The sequence below is a fragment of the Cavia porcellus genome, unplaced genomic scaffold, assembly GCF_034190915.1.
Source record: "Cavia porcellus strain 051 isolate PalLab524CR breed Dunkin Hartley unplaced genomic scaffold, mCavPor4.1 scaffold_26, whole genome shotgun sequence".
Classification (NCBI taxonomy): Eukaryota; Metazoa; Chordata; class Mammalia; order Rodentia; family Caviidae; genus Cavia; species Cavia porcellus.
Genome location: NW_026947509.1, coordinates 9,702,608 through 9,724,586, shown reverse-complemented (window position 1 = coordinate 9,724,586; position 21,979 = coordinate 9,702,608). Strand labels below are relative to the sequence as shown.

Below are 21,979 nucleotides of genomic sequence, written 5' to 3'. Positions count from 1 at the left end.
GAGAGAGAAGAAAGAAAGTAAGAAAGATATATAAAGGAGGTAAGGAAAGAGGGAAGGAAGGGAAAGTTAGACTAGACTATGGTGAGCACTACTACAAGATAATGGTACAATTATTTAGATTTTTGAGTGAAAATGATTCCACATAGCAGTAAATTCCAAACACTTTCAGACACTGAAGACAATTTCAGATATTCTGAATTCCCAAAATAACACACACACACACACACACACACACACACACACACACAGGAAAAGAGCATTTATGACTCTGGAAATAGAGGGTTTAATACAGAAGCTGGGTGAAGAAAAGCTCCTGGACAGATGCTAACAGGAGACCTCCAGGAGGAGCACATGAGGGAGGAGGGGTCACCCGGGCAGGAGCGGGGCCCAGGAACCCCACCTTCCTGGAAACCTAGCAGTCCTGCGTGGAAACCGAGAGATGGACCCCCGTGGGTCCATCTCTTGGAGAGTTTTGTTTTTTAGAAATACCTAGGGGATTTCCAGAAAACTATACAAAGGCAGATATTTTCAAGAAAGGGAATATAATCAAAGTGAATGTCATAGCTCTGAAGTGGATTTATAGCATTTTACATAATAATCCCTGAATTTCAGGGTAACCAACAGAGAAATCGTTGAACAGGAACAAATATGTTGTCTTCTGTGGTAGAAAGACACTAGACAATTCCTACATCTTAAAAATTAGCATTGAACTATATATCCCTGTTATTTAAAAATATAGGAATCAAAGCCAGAAAGAATTTAAATGTAGTTGCTCTGAACAAGAAGAATTTCAGAAGACAGTTTCAGTTAGGACTGCTGTTTTGTATCATGAGCCTTCCTATTTATTTGGTTTTTAAAATTACACTCGTTAAATTTTGATAAAAATAATACAAGTTAAATCCAAAAGTGGAAAGAACTGAAAAATTAATCTCAATCTTCCCTTCACCTCTCCCTATTTCTGTTCTCCTATCCCCTCCCGGCCCTTTCCATCTGGGGTTTACCTAATACAGATTGTGTTTTTTAGAATAATTTTTTAGTTTCATTTTTCTAACAATAGGTACCACAAAACTCCTTCCAAAGGCCTTTGGCAAAAGTATTTGTCCACTTCTTTAAAGGAAATCACAGGGGCTGTGGGTTTAGCTCAGCAGGGTAAGTGCCTGCTTTGTAAGCACAAGGTTGCGAGTTCAATCCCCGGGACCAAAAAAAAAAAAAAAGAAAGAAAGAAAGAAAGAAAGAAAAGAAAAGAAATCACAGCACACACAGAGCACAGTGTGCACGGTTCATGCCTCTGATTCAACCACTCTGGGAGGCTGGGGCAGGAAGATTACAAGGCTGCACAAGTAGGAGACTTAGGGAGATCTCATCTCATAACAGAAAACAGAAAATGGATTGGGGATGTAGCCCTGTGCAGAGGCGCTGGATTCAATCCTCAAAGAAGTAATCAATCAACCAATCAAATAACTCAATCAGGAACATAAAGAATGGGCACTCACACTCATCAGATAATAATAAGGCATTTTGCTCACTGTGGGTTTGATTTATTCCCCTTCTGTATTTGTTAAGTGTAGTTATTGCCAGTTTCTACATCAGAATTGAAGCTCAATGTTGCAAATAAAACATTCTTTGATTAGAGTAAAGGAAAGATAATTAGCCTCTTGTTTAAAAAGAGTACCAAGCCCTGTGAATATCTGAGGAGCTACACAGGCACGGCTTCTTCCCATTCGCTCTGCTTCTTCCATGCTTGGGCTGACTGGGCCCCTGTTCGCCTCCTACGTGCCCCTGCCCAGCAAAAGCCTAGGCATTAACCTAGGCATAGATGTATTAAAAGCTAGAATGAGATTATTATATTTTGTTGCATGCAGTTATTTTAGCCATTTTTTAAAAAAATTACTAGTAATCGAAGTTATCCAAAAATTACCAAACACACTGTCCTAGAAGCATATTCAGGAGTTTCTTGAGCCACCTTTATAAACACAGGATGTTCTTACCACAGCCACGACTGCTGTCAAGTGTCAATCACTTTCTTATCACTTGTACTAACAGAGGCATAAAGTTTTCATTGGATACATGGATGTCCAGATTGGGAACCTAAATGCCCGCCTCTCTTGCAGCTAAGTGGATCCATGGCATGGCCCATACCATGGCATAGCACCCACAGAAGAAAGAAAGACGCATGCACAACTACTTACCATGAGATATCTACGAGCATATCTTAAACATGGCCTTCTCTTTAAAGAAAAACTATAAATAGCACATGAGGAAAATGCAAGCCTGGGAGCATTTTCAAAAGTTCATTATATTCTATGGATGTAAACAAAGCCACCTTTTAAAACATGGATGCTCAATATTAACTGAAAATTTCACTTCATTGAGTTATTGATGGAGAATTACAGGCAGAATTTTGAATAGAGAAAACTTTCAGAGAGCACCAAACACTAAAAATGATGGCTATCCAGCATTCCATTCCTTCCTGTTCCGTAAGAAAGAAATCGATACTTTATAGCAATTGGCTATAGCAAGAATGCCTGGTACTCACAAAAATTTGCTGGCAATGAAATGAGCAAAAGAGGAACAAACCTAAGCTTTCAGGTAGAAATCAGCTCTACAGGCAAACTAGATAGCACGCAGGCTATCTGCAGTGGCCAACAAAGGAGAATGAGTCAAGCATTACTAAACTATTATTATCAAGCTAGATGCACAGAGTGGGTCCAGACCGAAACTCCTGAAGGTTGGACCAGATTGGAATTGAGTGAAAAGTGAAAGAACTCTATGGGAGAAAGACAAAATAAGAGAGCTCCAGGGAATCACTGTACCCACACCACTGAAAGACATGGAAAAGAGACACGGGTGGGAGAAGAGAGCTCAGATAAGGGAATAGAGAGGACCACCAGAAGACCACCAGACGAAGGGAAAGAGCAATGAAATCAGTGAAGACCCAGCTTGGACAGGCTTTCACATAATAGAGATAAAGAAACACCTGCTTTTTCATTTAGCCAGTACTTGATTAACTCACCTATGTAACACAAAGACAAATTTTAAAAACCACAGTAAGGATGATGAGGAATTTCAGTCCATCATCTAAGCACACTGGAAAGACAAACTATCTGGCATGATGCACCAAGGCTTCCTCTGAAAGGACCAAAGGGGACTGCTGTTTTGCTGTACTGATCTCAGAGTGTTAGCCTAATTTGTAAAAGTTGCTTACAATGTGACCTGTGTTCTATGCACAATCATATCAGAATAAAACCTTTTAACAGAAGGAAATTACTCCAAAGGATATAACATGTAACCTATGAGACTGACCAGTTTTCTTAGGAAAGATATCTACATTACAGTAACAAGATTTTGTAAAACACTGGGTACCTTGTTTCTAAAAGTAGAGCTAATCAGAAAAGTAAAATGCTTTTTAAAATTGTTTCCTCAGTACATCAAAAACCATGAACTGGTTGCAAATTTGGAAGGGTAAATCTGAAATTAAAAGGTCACAGTGTGCAGAAGCTGTCCCAGGTACCGCCTGCCCAATCCCGATAACCTTCCCTTTTGCTGAGATATTTACCACCTTGCTCCTACCTCAGAGGTGTGCTTCCTAGAAGCCAGATCCATTTGATGGACCTGATATTTCTGGCTCAGAGGCAGCCACTCAAAGACAGCTAAGTCAGTTAGGATTTCCCTCTTGGAAGTGTAACCCAGAGGCAGCATTAAACCTCTGTGTGTAGCTGCAAGTAGCATCATAAGCAGTATCAGGTTATAAAGCGGTCACATTACTGTGAGTAGAGGGACAGGGAAGGACAGTGCCCTTCTGCAGAGAGAAAGGGAGTGAAATGGAGACCACGTCATGGCCATGTAGCAATAGCAGCTTCCTAAGTCCTCATGGTCAGCACTGCTCCCTAGTCTTCACTTTATGGGCCATCATGTATAATACATTCCACATCAGAGTCCACACTAGTTCTGTTGGTTTCTGAAGCTTATATCTCAAGCAAAGGATGAACAATTTCTCAATTCCTTCCTGTCTCTTTAGACTCACTTGTCACACTGACCAATTTCAAATGGAAGCTACAGGTCAAATCTTGTACGCTGTATCCTAGCCATGCAGAGTTAGGTAATCAACTCGTGTTGTTCTTTCCCTGGAAAATAACATTTGGTCCTGATTTCTTAATCAAAATTTTTCACATGCTAAAAGAAGATCTACTTCAAGTTGAGAAATTCACAAGTATAAATCTGATGGCTGAGGGTCCTCCACAGTGCCTGCCTCCTGCCAAAACTGCAACACAAATTTTGAATAAGTGAGATAATTTTATCTATGTTGGGTGATGCATAAACCCAGTAGCGATGCTGCAGATGAATCTTGGAAGCTCAGAAACAGAGGAATAGCAAACCAGAAAGCATCACCTGTTGTAAGGTAACAAAAGGAAATCTCAGACCTGAAGATAATAAGCTGTGTCTTACCTGCCTGACACCGATCACACCTTCTTCCTTGACGACGAGGCAGACACACACACTGACCACTGATCCGGTCACACGTGGTCCCAGGTAGTGTCCCCAGAGAGTCACACTCACACATTGCGCAGCTCTGAAAGTGGCCTTCGGTGGTCAGATTGTACCTGTGGGGCTCACACTGGTCGCAGAGCAGACCTGTCACCCCTGATCGGCAGGGACACTGCCCTGTCACTTTGTCACACAGCAGAGAGCCATTTACTGTCCCAGATTTATCACAGTGGCAGGGCAGACAGCGGAAAGAGTCATTCTGCCATCGGGAAAAATAGCCCTCCACGCACTCCCCGCACTGTCTGCCTCCCACGTTGGGCTTGCAGCGGCACTGTCCTGTCTCAGCGTCACAGATGGTCCCAGAGATGGAGCCAGCCACGTGGCACTTGCAGGCCTTGCAGCCGGTGGCATCCAGCCCGTAGAAGTGCTCCCCACATCTGTCACATCGCAGTCCTCGGACGTCTCTCTTACACTCACACTGGCCAGAAACAGGATGGCAGATCTGGCTCACGGAGCCATGGAGGTTACACTCGCAGGGCTCACATCCTTCGTTGTTTGAACTTTGGAGGAATTTGAACCCAAAGTTGCAGTGGTCACATCTAAGCCCTAAAAATAAAGGATGTTTAGAAAGATGAGAATGGGAAAAAAATATTGCCCTTCCAAATAGCTGTGGCATAAACGGTGACACTGCAGACATTCAGCACAGACACAAAATATCAGGTCTTTTCTCATACGCGACCCTACAGAGCGAGGATCACCTGCTCCATTCTCCAGGGCGATCCTCAGCTGAGGTTTCTTTCCCAGCCTTCTGGGCAGTGTGCTTTACTAGACTGCTATTTGTTACTTCTCACCAAAAAAGTGTTAACATAGATGTTGTTCCTGTTATGCGTCCAGTGGCTCTTTTCCCTTTTCATAAATATTAAAACCATTTTAACAACATATGGTCATTTAAATGTGCAGAATTGCAGGTTATTATTTTCCTAGAAATCACAGTTTCTTAAAAGTATTGAATAAGATGTTAGGCTGGTTACAAAGTTTCAGTTAGGTAGAATAAATAAGTTCCGGAGATCCAGTCTGCTACATCAGGTAGGCTACAGGTGAAAGTAATGCATTGTATTCTTGAAAACTGATAAGATTTTATCTTTAAAAATGAGAGTGTGAGATGAACAATATGACAATTATCTTTCATTAGGATCAGGGTCATATATTTATACATATACATACATACATTATCTTGCACACTGTAAAAATATACAATTTTATTTATATTTAGCTATATTTATTTATTAACTGTATCTTAATAAAGCTGGGGAGAATGAATAAAATAAAACATTAAAGTGATAACTATTTTTGTAGCAAGACTATATACAATTACTTGTATATGTTCCACATTGAAATAATTGATATAAATAAAACAGATCCAGAGAAATTTTTATTTTAATCCTTTTGTACGCTCCTATATTTTATCATTTTTGATTAAAATAAATTATGTTCTCCTTGGCTCATAAAGCAATCACATTGCTTGTCAAATTATGTGATTCAGAACATACCTCTTTAAACACCAAGTCAATTCTGCTATTTATGTCACTTCTGTGTTTAAAAAGTATATGCAGATTTTACAAAAAGAAAAATGTTTGAAGTTAAATCTCTGACAAGTTAGGTTCATCTCAAAAAGGGGATCAACAAGGCAAAGGAACTGGAAACAACTGAGAGTGAAGGCCTAGATGCAAACAGTCGGTCTTTAGATAGCCATGGATTTAAGTAACTTGGAGCATTGAATCAATAAAAGCATTTATTTCAAACTGCAATAGCAATAAAAATTAGGTCTAAAATAAGAGTCAAAAGCACACTCAGGAACTCGTATGTAGAAAAAGCATTCCCAAGCTGGGAGGGAATGCATATGACGGGTGTGTATATGTGGATAAAAATTCAAGAACTCCAGTGGAAGGCAAGTTCCTTATCAGTGATGAATGAGCCACCTAAGGCATATCATTTAATTTCAATAAGGAAAATAAAAAAGGGCCACTATTGCTGCAAATTTTAAAAATAACTGTATTGTTAACAAGAATTATGACTCATTTTGAACTATTAAAATTGGTCTACATGGATTCATATCATATCAGTTTTAAAAATATGCGCAGTGCTTATTTGAATATGCCATACATATTCCTGACAGGTAATCTATTCCTAACGATACTCAGGGAGGCCTACAGGGCATCGCATTCGGTGCTAACAAGTTAGCACAGGCGACTTAGCATACTTGGCATTTAATTCACATTCTTCCCCCTTTTTATTCTAGATGAATGACCTACTTTAATAAAATTATTGGTGCTAATGTATTTTACTGGTGATGGAATCATTAGTGAGATTTAACAGTTTTGTTAACTCTAACAGTTTGCTTTCTGAAGCATATACAACATGCCCTTGTGTTTTCCTGGTTTAGAGCTAATTTTTTTAATATTAACATGGTAATACTGGATAAAGTTATTTGCTAATTCTACTAGAAAAAAAATATATATACATATGTACATATGTCAAGTTTGTATCTCTACTACAAATACTTCAGGTACAAAATAACTCTAGAAATAATAGCATAATATTTAAATGATGATTTAGTTTTCATAAAATATATATATTAGGTTTTCCTCGAGAAAACTATCTGCAACAAAATAAAATGCTAATGGGCAGGATGGTCACAATAAATCTAGGTAAATTTTGATTTTTTTCTCAAACTCTGCAATCTAACCATTGAGCATATACTGACCTTTAACTTCTCTTTCCACACCTTTAATTATATATATTAAATATATAATTTACATATTATATATATATTTATATATGTGCATATATCACATTAAAGGACAAAAGATACTGTATAATTTTAAATCAAAGATTTGCTTCTCCTTACACATTATTTATTCCTCTTTCTGAAAAGCCAGTGCTTGCACGCTCAAGCTGCCCAAGGGCAAATGATGTACATTTTAGTGCAAACCTTTATTACTACAGAGTTTGAGTAGAAGCATTAGGCCTGTCCATATTGGTTTCTTTTCCCTCAAATCAAGTCAAAATACTCATCTATCTGACTCACATAGTATGACCTGTGTATATCTACAATAGACAAAAGGTAAATAGACTGACGTATAGTGCAAAAATAAAAATATCATTTAGAATGATATGTGCATGCATATGTATATGGTATTATGCACCCATGTTGAGAGAGAGGGGGAGGGGGAGGGAGGATCACTGCCGGGCATTTTTTATTATTATAAGGTCAGGTCAATGTAAGAAAAAGCCAGGATGACTTGGTGTCTTGAATGACAATAGCAAGGCAAAGGTCCTTTTTAAACTTCCTGTATGAGCCAAGTCGTGTTCAGTTACAATATAGGGCTCACTCCATCAGGAAACTTGCCTCCCATAATATTCTCATATATCAAAGTTTCAAAGTGCATTACATACATAGTGTGTTTTGGGCACTTGATAAATTTTGTCCTTATGTGGCGGAGGTTCCCCTCAAAAATGTTGGATGTAATAAATTGCTATAATCAAATCTAATTTCTGAAAAATACCTGTGGGAGTAACAAACAAAAAAGCACGTCTCGTATAAAAAAAATGATAAATAACACCAAAGGTAGGTGTTTATTATAATCAGCTTGGTACTGAATTACAAAATTAAAATTATGTGCCCTTGTATAACTAACCCTAGCAATATACGTGATCTGTAGAATTATGTTGACTTATTTTGCATTTCATAGGAATAGTTCAAAGAAATATAATAGAAAAAATGGAAAGATTTATCACAAAGGAGCCCATAGCACAGAATATTTTTTTAACTCCATTTATTTTGGTCTATTAAAGAAACTAACATGGAAATGATTTGCTTAGAACTCATTAAGTGTAAAACATTTTGAAAAAGTGCTAATTTTCTAAAAGAAACATCTATGCAGCAAGAAAATTATATTTTTCTATGACTTATTAGTGTGGGGCCATGTGAAAGAATGCATCTACAGAATAGAGAAACTTCTAAGGGTTGATTAAACTAAGCTTCAAACTGTAGCTGGATAGAATTATTCATTTAATCATTTTTAGACAGTTAATGCCATCTAAATTGTTATTTTTTTCCCTTTCCCTGCCTGTGTCAAGCAAAGAAATTTGCTTTACTCTTCTGTTAAGAAATCAAATGGAGAATTCTTTTCCAGATGTTAATAGAGATGTGACTGCACCCTCCTGCATTACACATACCAATAACGTTTGCCTTGCACTTGCACTGTCCTGAATTTGGGTGACAGGTAATATCTCCATCTGCCGTCCCCGAGGTATTGCAGCTGCAGGGGCGGCAGCCATCAGGATCCAACTCTTGCAGGCTGTAGAATCCAGCGTGGCACTGATTGCACTGTCTGCCAGACACATGTCTCTTACAATTACAGCGGCCTCCAATCTGGGAAAGATACAACATTTTGTAGAAGGATGAACGGATCTATTTTTAGATCATTTGCTCATTAGTTACAAGACAAGGAGGGAGGGAAGAAAAAATAACTTGAAATGTTAAACAGACAAGAAGCTAAAAAGGCCTTCTTCCCCCCCCCCTTGACACAAAACATGGGAAGCTTTGGCAGAAGGAAAATATAGAACTGAATGGAAATAAACCCAGGGAAGTCAGAAGCATATGAATAAAAGGGAAACAGGGAATTAAGTACTAAATAAAGAAATCAAAATGTAGACACGTAGGATCTGAAAATAGAAGAGTCTGCAGTTAATTTAGTCTTTACAACATCACCTCTCTGTCCTATCTCTCTCATTTACCGTCTTGTTCCAAACCTGCTTCATACACGTTTTATAATCATGAGGTCCCATCCAGGTCTTAATCGTAGGCAAAGTCATCTGTACCAGCATTTATGTATGCCAAGTGATACTGCCCTTGGTGTGTGTTTTATGCAACTACGGGTTTAGGACTATTTTAGAATAGTTCTCATTGATACCATTGTTTCACATTAAGTCTACTTAGCTGATTTATATTATAGTAAATATGAACAGTCATTGTCTCAGAGCATTTTTTCTTTTAAAGAAAAATCTCTAAAACATTCAGTATTTTTTCTTTTAAAGTGCTGTTTTGAGAAGAATGAAAATACAGCAAATACCCAGGGCTGGTCTGTGGGGTACATGGATAGCACTACAGTGTTTAGATGAAGATATCAAACTCTGTGTACGAGGTCATGTGCACAGGAAATGTGGAAACATGAGAAATCCCATCATCTCAGGCTTCTAATGCAGACATGTGGATGCAAACCTCAAATCTCTGCACAGCGACTCCCTTTTATTTCCTGATTTCCTTTCCCTGGGACAAAACCCAGCTCCTCCCTCAGTGGCAAAATTATCTTAAATAGACACAGCCTATGCATGGGAAGACGTGATGGGATTTACATTTCATTTCAAGGTATTAAAAAATCACAGGAGGTTAACATTTGGTTACAGCTATCTGGGGAAGAACTTTCAAATGAAAACCTTTTAGAAAACCCTATTGCTACCTCATTTTCCCTCATCTGAGAAATAGGCGCTCAGGAGGGTCCTTTCCTAAGGATATCATAAGGCAACAGATGTGAAAATATCAAAGACCTGAAAATAAAGAATTTTAAATGCATCAGATGCACAGACAGACAGTGACCCTCAACATCCAAGACTCTGCGGATGCAGGCAGCTGAGCAGCCCTCGCAGGCACTTGCTGAGGCCTCCTTGGCTTGGCTTTCCCAGCACGACCTCACCCACCTGCCAGAACCAGATCGCTGCTTCACTGTCCAGGTAAGAGCACACGGCATGTGCTGGGGGACCTCTGATCACACACTCGCCACACTTCACGCTCACCAAATGTTCTCCGCAGGCAAAGAGCACAGTCTCACAGAGCAAGAGCAAGACGAGGGCAGGCAGCAGGACAGAGAAATACACACATGTGGTGCCAAAACATTGCCTTAATTTTCCATATTTACTCAACTCTTCTTTTAGTTTATTACCTGTGTAAGCTGGGGCTTCCTTGTCCTTCGAAAGCTGGGCAGAACTGGCTTTCACACTAACTCACACTAACTCTGCTGAAGGACAAAAGTGCTCCTTACATTGATGAAGTGGTGACATGGATAAATAACCCAACTGCCAACCTAAGCCTGGACTCGGCTTCTTCCACTCTGGAATCCCTGCCTCCCGAGAGCCCTGCTGGCATCAGCTTGGGCGGTGGCTCAAATCCAGGAAGAGGAGCTCTTGCTACACAGCAATACAGACATGCATGTGTGTGGATCACTCCCTATAGTAATGTGACCTCCATGCACCACAAACAAGTGGCAAAAATTAATGAAAAATGGATTTAATGACTCAGAGATGATCATTGGTACTTTTCATCTATATTTGTGTATTTTTTCTCATTTTCCTTGTAACAAAGTTTGCTTTGTATGTTTTGCAGCTCTGTTGTTTGCTAAGAATTGGTACGCAGGAGTTCTATGGACGAAATGACACCTTAGACACCTTTTGAAGTGCAAAATTGCCTTCGTGATCTTAATAATATTGCTAGCTTGTTTGGTTGTTTGGTTTGGTTTTCTGAATCAGGGTCTCACAGAGTTCCAGGATGAGTTCAAACTTGCTGTGTATCTAAGGGTGTGATCCTCCTGCCCCAGCTCTGTGTACTGTCAGGATTACAGGCATGTACCACTATGCAGGGGCTAAAATTTATATTTTATGATATTAATAAAGTGAAGCCAGTTTTTCTATGATTAGCATTTGAATAGTGCATCTTTTTCCATTCTTTTAGCCTTTGTCTTATATTTTCACTGCATTTCCTATAGCATATGGTCAGTTTGTAAGGTCATGTTTTAAATCTGCTCCTCCACACTTTGAGTTTTAAGGAAAGTTTTTAGAACAAGTATCTTTAACATGATAATTGATATGATTAGTCTTAAATCTATCATCTCACAATTTTCTAGCTGTATTAACATTTTAGATTGTTTTTGTCTGCTTTTAGATTTTGTCATACATTTTAATGATTCCATTTTAGCTGCTTATTTGTTTATTGGATAGAACTCTTTGTATTATTACCATTTTAGGGGCTTCTATATATAGTGTTAGGCTACCTTACAGAGTGAAACCACTTCATCTGCAGTATAATACATATTTCCTTTTCTCTCCCCATTAGTATTCTACAGTCATGATCATACACCTATGTGGTTAAAAAAAATTTACTACGTGGGTTTTTTCCTTAAAACTGTAAGCTTATTTTTTAAAGGGGATTAAATAATCAGAAAAAAATCTTAAGCATTTATCAGTTCATTACTGTCTTTGGAGCTCTTGAGTAAATCCACATTGCCACCTGGAATCATTTTACGTTTTGATAAATACTATTTTAAACACTTCTTATAGTGCATATCTGTGACAAACTCTTATTTTATGTATTAAAAATTGTATTTCACCTTCATTTTAGGAGGACATTTTCAGTAGATACAGACTTAGAGATGTACCGTACATTTGTGTTCTGTATGTTGCGGATGCTGCTCTATAGTCTTGGAGGGAAATCTGGTATTACTCTTTTGGTTTTTCTTTGGTATGAACTGTGTGTTGTTCCTTTTGCTGCTATAATGTTACGTCATTATCATTAGGGCAAATTAATTACAGCTTGAGCTCTTCAGTTATAACATACCGATTTCTGATTCCTCATATTTCACATTCATTGTTCTCTTGAGCTTCTTAGGTTTGTGACTGCATAGTTTTCATAATTAACTCTTGGGAGTTCCCTTCATTTTTTTGAATTTTTTTCCTGTTCCTGTATCACCCTACTTCTTCAGAAACTCCAAGAAAAAATATATTCAGCCTTTTGAAGTTGTCCCAAAGCTTGCAGAAGCTATTTTCATTTTTCTACATTATTGCTTTTCTTTATATTTCACTTTGGCTAGTTTTTACTGGGATGACTTCAAGTTCATTTACCTTTTCTTCAGTGGATAATCTGTTAACTCCAGACAGTGGCTACTCACTTCAGACACTATAGATTTTTTCTCTGGACTCTGATTTGCGGGGGCTTTTGTACTCCTATGTCTCTACATGACTTTTCCAATAATCAGAATTATAATATCTTTATAATATACTTGCCTGATAATTGCAACATCTGTTTCTGGATTGGTTTTCATTGATTTTAATCTTGATTATGCATCTCATTTTCCTTTTTTTTTTTTTTTTTTTTTTTTTTTTTTTTTTTTTTTTTGGTATGCCTGGTAATATTTGATTAGGTTTCAGGTATTATGTATTTTTTCTTGCTTGGTGTTAAGGATTTTATAATACTTTTATAAATATGCCTGAGCTTTGTTCTAGTATGCAGTTAAATTATTTGGAAATAGTCCCTTTTGGGTCTCATTCTTAAGACTTATTAGGTAATTAGCATGTTATTAGTTGAGGGTATTCACCACTGAACAAGATCCAATCTCCTGTGGGTCACAAGTTTTCTCCAGTTTGGCTGGGGAAAGTAGGCCCTATCTTCTGCTTCTTATAAGCTCTAAGTATATTTATTTTTAATCTTTTCAAGTTGTGTTCTTTCTGGCTTCATCTACAAGCAACACTCGGTATGTAAATGAATATTTAAGAAATACTCTCTGCAGAGCTCTGAAATTGTTTCTCTCCACCCCCTACTCCTCTCTGAAAATTCTAGTTACTTTGGATTCTTAAAACTCTCAGCTCTATGTCTTCAATTTAAAAAACCTTCTGATTTCACTGGAATTCTCCACCCCTGTAGCATAGCCCAGAAATTCTCTTAAGTCTCTTGCTGTGTGTAATCTGGGGAAACTGTAAGACTTACAGATCTATTTTCTACCTCTCAGAAGACACTTTTATCACTCCTTGGTGCCCAAGGTCTTGCTAAAAATTGTTTAATATATTGTGTTCACGTTTTGGTGTCTAAAGTAGGAAGATAAATCCAGTTTACATAAGTCTGTTTAGTGCGAATAGTAAGTCTTAAAAAGATTTTATAACCTGCTCAAAACTAAATTTAAGAGAAGACTAGATAGCAAAATCCAGGGAAAATTCATTAGCCACATCATACATGCACTGGAAAAAATGTATTTGGCCGTTTAACATAAACTTCAAGCTCTGAACCCAAATAAGATAGAATGCCAAAGAAGTCTGGCAGAGATGCCTCTGCTTATTATTCTAGGAGAAAGAAACTGCTGGAGTTAAAACCTCCTGCCATCCTCAGCTGTTGGCAGATTATCTTTCTAAGTAGCCAAAATTGGAGCTCTAACCTTTCAATCATCCCATCAGCACAACAGTTTCTTAAAGATAAACTCGGAAATATGGCAGAACCTGGAGAGAGTTTATCAGAAGTGCAAGGCACTCCAAGATGTCTAGAAGCCTAAAAATCACCTATGAATGGGAGTAGAATTCGGGAACATACCAGTAGCTATGAATGAGGTTCCACACAAAGGAAGGGAAGAGAAAGATCAGTTTTCAGGTGCTAATTTCTTAAATGTTAATTTCAATGTGTGGCTTCTTCATTCAACAACTGTCAATTAGAATAAGATTCTGCCTCAGTCTAGGTTACCTGAAATATTATGGCTAAATACAGTGAATATAGCTATACTCAAGCTCATTGTGGAGTTAATGGGATGGAGATAGAGCCCAGAAAGACAGAAACAAGGGCTAAACATGTCAGTGCATTCTGCTTTCTGACAAAGAACTGACCTTGTTAGAAATGGTTCGCTCAGAGATTAATAAAAGACAAAATTTATCCATGAGGAAAAGTAGGACAGAAAGAATAAAAATTACAACAAAGTTACTCCTTTGCCCAAGGAAAAAGATGTGGCACTAAGTTTGCCCATAACTTAAAATATAGAGATTTAAATATGTATGTTCAAAAATAAGATTTGCAGTAAAATTCAGATAAAGCACATGACAAGTTCTTTTTCTCCAATATCTCACTAAGATAATAGAACTTAGTTTTAAGTTTAACCTAAAAGCTTAATGTAACAAATAAAGAAAACAATACAGAAGAATTAGAGTTCAGCAAAAATTCCAAAGGCAAGAAAATGAAAGAAACAAATATTGAGAAATTCTTCAACTAATCACTCTAGGCACCAGATGAGACCAAATCTTAAAATAAGTAGCCTGAGTTTTCCATGCAGAACCTCTGAGAGCTTTAAGATTTGAAGAGGATGAAACACTGGACAAAGAGAGGACCCAGGCTGAAGTCAAGACAGTGGCTCGCAATGGCGGGTAATCCTGCCTCCAGAGGATGTGGGCTGGAGACTTCCCAGCTGTCATCATTGGCGAGAAATTCTGGGGCATCTTATGGGTACAGGCAAGAGATGCTCATACCCAACCTCCAGCATCCACAGAGGCTGAGCATCACTGCTTAGAAATATTCATTCTGAAAGAGGAACCTCATACCAGGCAAAACACCTCAGCTTCACAGTGGCATCAAGCTATTGACAAGAAAAATCAAAATCACCCAGCTTGAGTCTATTAGGTCATCACGAGCTCATGGGCAGAAATGGCAGGATTAAGCAGAGTTTACAAACATGACTTCTCCCAAGCTCACCATCTCCATCGCCCACCCTGCTCTGGAAAAGCAGCAACCAGATCCATTTTCCTAAAGAGTCAACTGGCAGAGAAAGGCTGCAGACTGAAGACCTCCAGCCCTGCTAGTGGGGCCTCCGGTCCCCGCTGCTGATAAACACGAGAGTAAAACCCAAAATAGACACGTTTCATAATTTCATTATAGGACACACAGCAAGGACTTATCAGACATATGTGCAAAATGTGAAAATCAAAGACAGGGACAAAAGGAGAAGTTTTGAGAGGGGAAAAAAAAAACAACGCAAGCGACAGAAATAGCAGGAATCAACTACTAACAATTAAATAAGGCATTTGTTATTATAATCCCCAGAAATGAAAAGTTGCACTCATTTTAGAATACAAAAAAAAAGCTTAAGAAAGAAACAATCTGTGCAAGAAAGAACTCTTAAGTATTAACATGTAATAGGCAAGATAATTACCAAAGGCTAAAAAATAGAAATTACCAGTATAGGGTTTTCAGAACTAGAAAAATATTAAGAAATTACTGAAAAGTTAATAAAAGTGTACATTTTTCAGACATCAAAGCATACTGTGGAAATGTTTGCTGTGGGTTAGCCAATTACAGGAGCAACGTTAAACACGAAGGTGTCAATGATGCATCATGAAGCGTTTAATTTCCAAAAATAAAAAGAAGGCACAAAAATGTCTAGAGACCAATAAAATAGGCCACAGACGCCTGGTTACAGAACATGACTGACAGGCTCAGTAAAACTGCCGTATCCTCAACTCAAAATACCTTCCAAATTATGAGTGAAATTATTTCCAGTTCCATATTCTGTACTAAGTCAAACTGTACATTATCTGTGAATAAAAAATACATTTTTCCAGATTTGTAAGGTTTTGAAAAATTTAACATCTTGTTTCCAGGAGCTACTGCATAATCCAGCTTCATTAAAGAGCAACATATATGGAAAGAGTCGGACCCAGGACATAAAGATTCACAAGAGAAAGAATCCTAGGATAGCTGAGCAGGTGGCTCCCAGAACTAGGGGTTCACACTAGTCAAAAAATAGAACAGTCCCAGGGCACACAGATGGGCTAGCTGTGTGTGGGTACAGAGGTACCTACGGCGCATACTCATATGTATTACTTATAGATACACATATGGTAGACATGTCAGCATGTAGAGGGGGAGTTTACAATAACTGGAAAACAAAACAGAAATAAGTTAATATTAAATCTAGAAGACATGAAAGGTGACGGGTAGTTCCTAAAGATAGACTCAGCATGCTATGCTGAGTATACAGGGATACTGAGAGAAAGAACTCAAAGATGTTACCCAAGGCCTTGGCCCCAGCAACTGGAAGGACAGAGCTGTCATAAGCTAGAGTGAAAAAGGTATTAATTAGACAAAGTAGATTTGCGGGGAAAATCAGAACATTTCAGAACATAGTTAATTTGAGATATTTGCTAAATGTCAAATAGTTCATTGGAACGATCAGCATGAATTAATTTGCATCTTGTCACTGAACAGAGATTATTTGAAGTAATATCAGCAGTCATACGTGTATGGATAGAGGAGAGTCCCACAAATGGACTTCGGAAGCACCCCAGCAATTAGGGGCTAAGGTGGGGAGCGGGAAGCAGAAGACACAGAGGGATGTCTGGGGATCTGACAGGAAACCAGCAGCAAAGGCATGCTGGAGCCCAAGTGAAAAGAGGATGATGGCGAGGTCCCATGTTGCTGATGTGGCAGAGAAAATGAGGGTTTGGGAGGACAGAAATCCCTGCAGACCTGCCCACGAAAAGGAGCTGCAGTGCCAGCCAAGGGTGTGTTTTCAGGGGACAACAGAACAGAATTTGCAGGCTGGGTGTGTGCAGATGGATCACTCTATTTGATACCTGGCCCCTTCCTTTACCACACTGCCATGTTTTTTTAAGTGATTTGAAGTGATCCTTTAACACTACATAAATACAAGCACTCATTTGGCTGGTAGTAGAGAAAATCTAACATTCTCTGGATGACGCCTTCTTACAGAACTCACTAAAAGCCAACGAGGTAACACTGATGTTGCCAGACACGCTAGGAGCTTGAAAAGAAAGCTCAAATATTTAAGAATAGGAAGTCTGCCCTGGAAGTGAAATTGGATCAAGAGGATTTTGTCTGAACAGAAAAGAAGTACCAAGGAGGGCAGAGAAAGAAACTGTAACCGAAGAGTACATGCTTCACAGTGGGCTCCTGCTTTATAGAGAAGGTCACAGTCTTCTTTCAGGAATTCTTCAACTCTTTGTCTTCAGCTCTTCCATTCACCGGACACTCAGCCGATGTCTGGCCACCACCCTGGTCTGTGAAGTTTCTAAGGTGTCAGGCAGCATCAAGTCTCCCAGCTTCTGCTGGTCACCCCTCTCCCAGAAACTAAACACATCTGCTCCTCTCCCAGAACCCCTCCAGATGCTGCCCACAGAATCTGGAGCATCCCCTCTGATTCCAGGAGTGATACTTGTGGGATATTCCACAAGAGCAGTGTTGAGACTGAAAAGAGGCTGTGCTTCCTATAAAAATAAAATAAAGTCAATTGCACAAGGGCAGTAAAACTTGTTTGTGTGACCACCGTGTGTCAAACTGCTATATAACATTGGGGTGCCTTACCCTGTGCTCCTCAGTGGGCCGCTCCACTACTTTCCCCCTGCTCAAAGACAGTCAATAGCTCGCAACTCCCAAACCACAATGTGCAGCCCCCCCCCTCCTCGCCATGTGACCACCCATCTCCGTCAGTGCTGGCCCCGCAGTTTCTGTACAGAGGGTTGGTTTAACCAGAAATCTGGCTGGTTAAACTCTGCTCTGGGATGATCCTGCAGCTGCAACTCTACAGCAGACATACTGCTATTATAAAGCTAGTGACACAGTTCTGCATGGTCTTGGGGAGGGCTACAGCTGGAGAAGCATAGTAACACAGAACAAGGACCTAAGTCCTGCAGAAGCATGTTTTTTACACATAATCATAGCTTTACCTCTCCTTCCAAACTTCTGACTTTTTACTCTCATTTTCCTCTACATCTGACAATTTTGAGTAAAAACCCTGCCTTTGTTCTTGATCCGAGGGGGGAACTGTTTAAGGTTTGATGATGAAGTAAGCTGAGAGAATTCTGCATTCTTTGCAAATGTTCATTTCAGTTTGGGGAATTTCTCTTCTGTTTCTTGTACTTACCAGGGGTATTTGTCAAGAAGGTATTTGGAATGTTGTCCAAAGCTTTTTGGCATCTATCAAGAGGATGACATAGGATGTCCCTTTAATCCTGTGAATGTGGCTTTATTCCATGGATTGACTTTGGATTGATTTTCAAATAGGGAAGTAACTTTGTATTTGAAAGATAAATGCCAATCAGTGCCCTGATAAATACGCTGTGCCCTGCTACACACTGAAGATCTTTCTGCTCACTGCTGTGAGATATGTTACAGCTATGGTCAGACAGAATTTCCACAGCTTTTCTATTAAAGCTTTGCTGGGTTTGGGATGTGTCTTGGTTAGTTTTCTCTCATTGTTGAGACAAAATACCTGATGCCCAATGTGAAGCAAGGGAAGGTTTGTTTCTTACAGTTTTGGAGACTTCAGCTCAGCTGGCTCCAAGGAAGGGTGGCATGGCACAGAAGTAGCTGTTCTTGATGGCCACAAACAGCCAGAGCAAACAGGCAAAAGAGGAAAAGCCTGGCTCCTTCCCTTCCGTATATTGTATGCTGGCTCCTCCTTTGGGCAGGTGTAGCACTCACACCACCACTCCCAGTGCTAGACAACGAACCAATCACAAATGCTGGATTCAGGTGCCTCCATGACTGCATAAGGTTTGGTTGGGGTGGGGCATCCGAACACAAACCATACCAGGGTGGAAGTTAGGGACCTTACAGAAAAAACCCATGAAATTGACTTCTTCTCTTCTGGTTTTTAGGTAGATTTTATGTCAGACTGACAGGATGTATTCATGTGTTCTGGGGGAATCTACCCCTCAATTTGAGGCTTTCCTTATTGGTATGTTCTTGTTTATAAATCTGAGTCTTTAACCCATATGGAGCTATTTGGACTTTTTATTTCTTCTTGTATTAGTGTTCTATTTGTATCCTTTGTTTTGTGTATGGTCAATGACAATCCTTTCAAAAATTCTGATGTTGGTAATTTGTGTATTCTCTTCTTTTTATTAACCAGTTCATCAATTTTATTAATCCTTTCAAAGAATCAACATTGATTTTCATTTCTTAAATGACCAAAGATGTTGAACATTTTTCATATGTTTATTTGCCTTTTGTATTTCTTCATCTGAGAAGTGAGTATTCACCTTAGATGTCCCTTTTTGGATTGGGTCTTTGAATTTGGGGGACTTGAAACAATCATGCAATAACAAGTGCTGAAGGGCTTTGGGAAAAAAGGAATCCTTCTCCACTGTTGATGGAAGTGTAGACTGGTGCAGCTCCTGTGGAAATTAGTGTGGAGATTCCTCAAAAAACTTGGTTTGGAAGTCCCATTCAACTCAGTTACTCCCCTTCTTGATATTTTTCCAGAAGAATTGAAAACATCATAACACAGCAATATATGTATAGCCGTAGCAGCACAATTAGTAATAGCTAAATCTTGGCAACAACCCAAATGCCCATCAACCAAGTAATGTTTAAAAAAGATGTGATATTTTTTATGCAATGGAGTACTGCTCAGATATAAAGAAGAATACACTTGAGGCTTTAATAGGTAAATGGAGGCAACTAAAGACCATACTCATAAGTGAAATAAATCAGACTTGCATATGTAAACATTGTATCATCTCCCTAAAGTAAGAAACTAAAAGAGTAAATAAGATCCAAAAGGTACAATGGATATTATGAAAAGAAAAGAAATTCCTCAAAAAGAAAGAAAAACTAAAATGGGGGAAAGGAGAAAATAAAGAACGGGGAAAATACAAGGTAATATATATATGTTATTGGATGACTGTTTCAGGTCTCCCCAAATTCACAGACCCAATATATATCATTCATATATATATATATATATATATATATATATATATATATATGGTATCTAAGATAATTGGTATTCATTGTACTAGTTCATTGAAAGGGACACTTAATGCTTCTATTGTTTGATCAATTTTGCATTCCTATATCTGGTAATCTGAGCAACTATTTTGAAGACAATGTGCAATATAATAGTCATTGTTAATTTTCTATCATCTTGTCTTGAAATTCTATATCATGTTTGTTTTTTTGATTCTCTTTAATATATACAAAAATGAATTAACTATTGCATGTCTTCATTTTCAGTCCTGTTGGTCCAGTTCCTTTTTTATTAAATTTTAATCATCTCCTTTTTTCTACTTATTGTGCATTCAGTTTGCTCTGTTTTTCTATCAGAAAGCAGTGTCTCCCGAGCCCAGCGGCTGTGGTACTCATTTTCCTATTCATTCCCTTCCTCTTTAACATTTCCCCCAAATCTGCAACAGACTTAAACTCTCAGGAGCCAGATGTAGGACATGCGATGTCAGCGTAGCCAAATGTGTAGTGGACAGGTGAAGAGAGAAGGAAAGGATGGATGATGCATGTGAATTTGACTGGAAAGCAAGAAGCAGAAGATATAACATTGGAAGACCAAAGTGCTTGGTTTTGCCATTTTTTCCATGTATTATAGATGCCAGTTTTGGTTTCTGTTAGGGAGGAAAAGTTGCGAGAGATTCCAGAAGAATCAGACCATGCTGTATTAGTCAATTTTCTGTTACATAATAAATATACCTGATGCTTGAAACTTAAAGGTGGAAGAAGTTTTATTTTCCTTACCATTTAGAGGGTTGTTGGGCTAGAGATAAAGCTCAGAGACATAAATGCCTGCCTGGAAAACATAAGATCCTGAGTTTGAATCCCACTACAAAAAATAGAGGACTGTTATGGTTTGTGTCTAAATGCCCCCCAAAGCCTCATGGAGCCATTTGGTGGGACTTTTTCAGAGTGGCTGAGTCTAGAGTGTGAGATGCTGAGATTAAGGGTGAGTGATTGTGAAATAAATCCACTTATTGATTTGGTACTACCTGAATCCTAGTAGCATAGATAGAGTATAAAAAGGCAAAAGGGTCCCTTGTTGCCACCACTTTGAACTGTTGCCCCTCTGCCATGTGCCACCCCGCCTTGAGCCAAACAATTATGGACTGAAACTTCTACCAACTATGAGCTAAATAAACCTTTCCTTCTTTAACTTTGGGTGTCGGGTATTTTGTCTTAGCAATGAGAAATACAACTAAGACAAGGATCAGGGACACAGTGCAGCATGGTTTGGCTCTAGTTAGGGCAGATTGCATGGTGACAGCCAAGTGTATGCCAGCAGAAGTGATCACATGGCCAGGCAGAAGGACAGAGCAAGGAGAGGGACCAGTAATGACCTTCTGCTGGGCTCTAGCTCTTAAAGGGGCATCACTCTTAGCACTGCCTCATTGGGACCAACATGGGACTCTTTGGCCAAGTCAGTGAAACCCTATTCAAACCACAATACACATGGATATCACCACTGAGTTCACTGGAATCCCTGAATCCCAACATCCAAACACAGAACTAAACAGTACCCCCAGTAAACATCACGAGTAAAGATTAGAGCAGAGCAAGATAAGCAGCTATTGCTAGGAGCAAGAGAAAAGCCAGGGAAAGCAAACCACCAACAGTCCCTCCATGGTGCCAGAGCCCCTGTGGGAGGAAGCAGACAGAAGTCAAGGAGGATGCACTGCAGACCTCCACACTGGGGATCCGCAGTACCATGTGCCAACTTGAGGCCAGGCACTGAAGCCAGGAGAGGTGTGCTGGTGCTGGTCCAGGAGCAAGCGACTGAAGGGTTCTGTAGCAGGAGTTAAATAGATTGGGGCACTCTCATGACTGCCAGGACAATCCCACTCAGTGTGAGCCACTCAGGGTGGGCGCACAGAACACATGGCTATAGAAAAT

At 39.1% G+C, this 21,979-nt stretch overlaps 1 protein-coding gene across 4 annotated transcripts in view; it reads right to left on the bottom strand.

The window, feature by feature from the left end:
- The window catches only part of Ush2a (usherin), a 658,323-nt gene that overhangs the window by 513,882 nt on the left and 122,462 nt on the right, over positions 1–21,979 (bottom strand). For all 4 annotated transcript variants that reach the window (XM_063236705.1, XM_063236706.1, XM_063236707.1 and 1 more), the window contains exons 12-13: positions 8,725–8,920; positions 4,447–5,091 (exon numbers count right to left, since the gene is read on the bottom strand). In XM_063236705.1, coding sequence (XP_063092775.1) covers positions 4,447–5,091; positions 8,725–8,920 — 841 coding nt within the window. The remainder of the gene's footprint in view (positions 1–4,446; positions 5,092–8,724; positions 8,921–21,979) is intronic.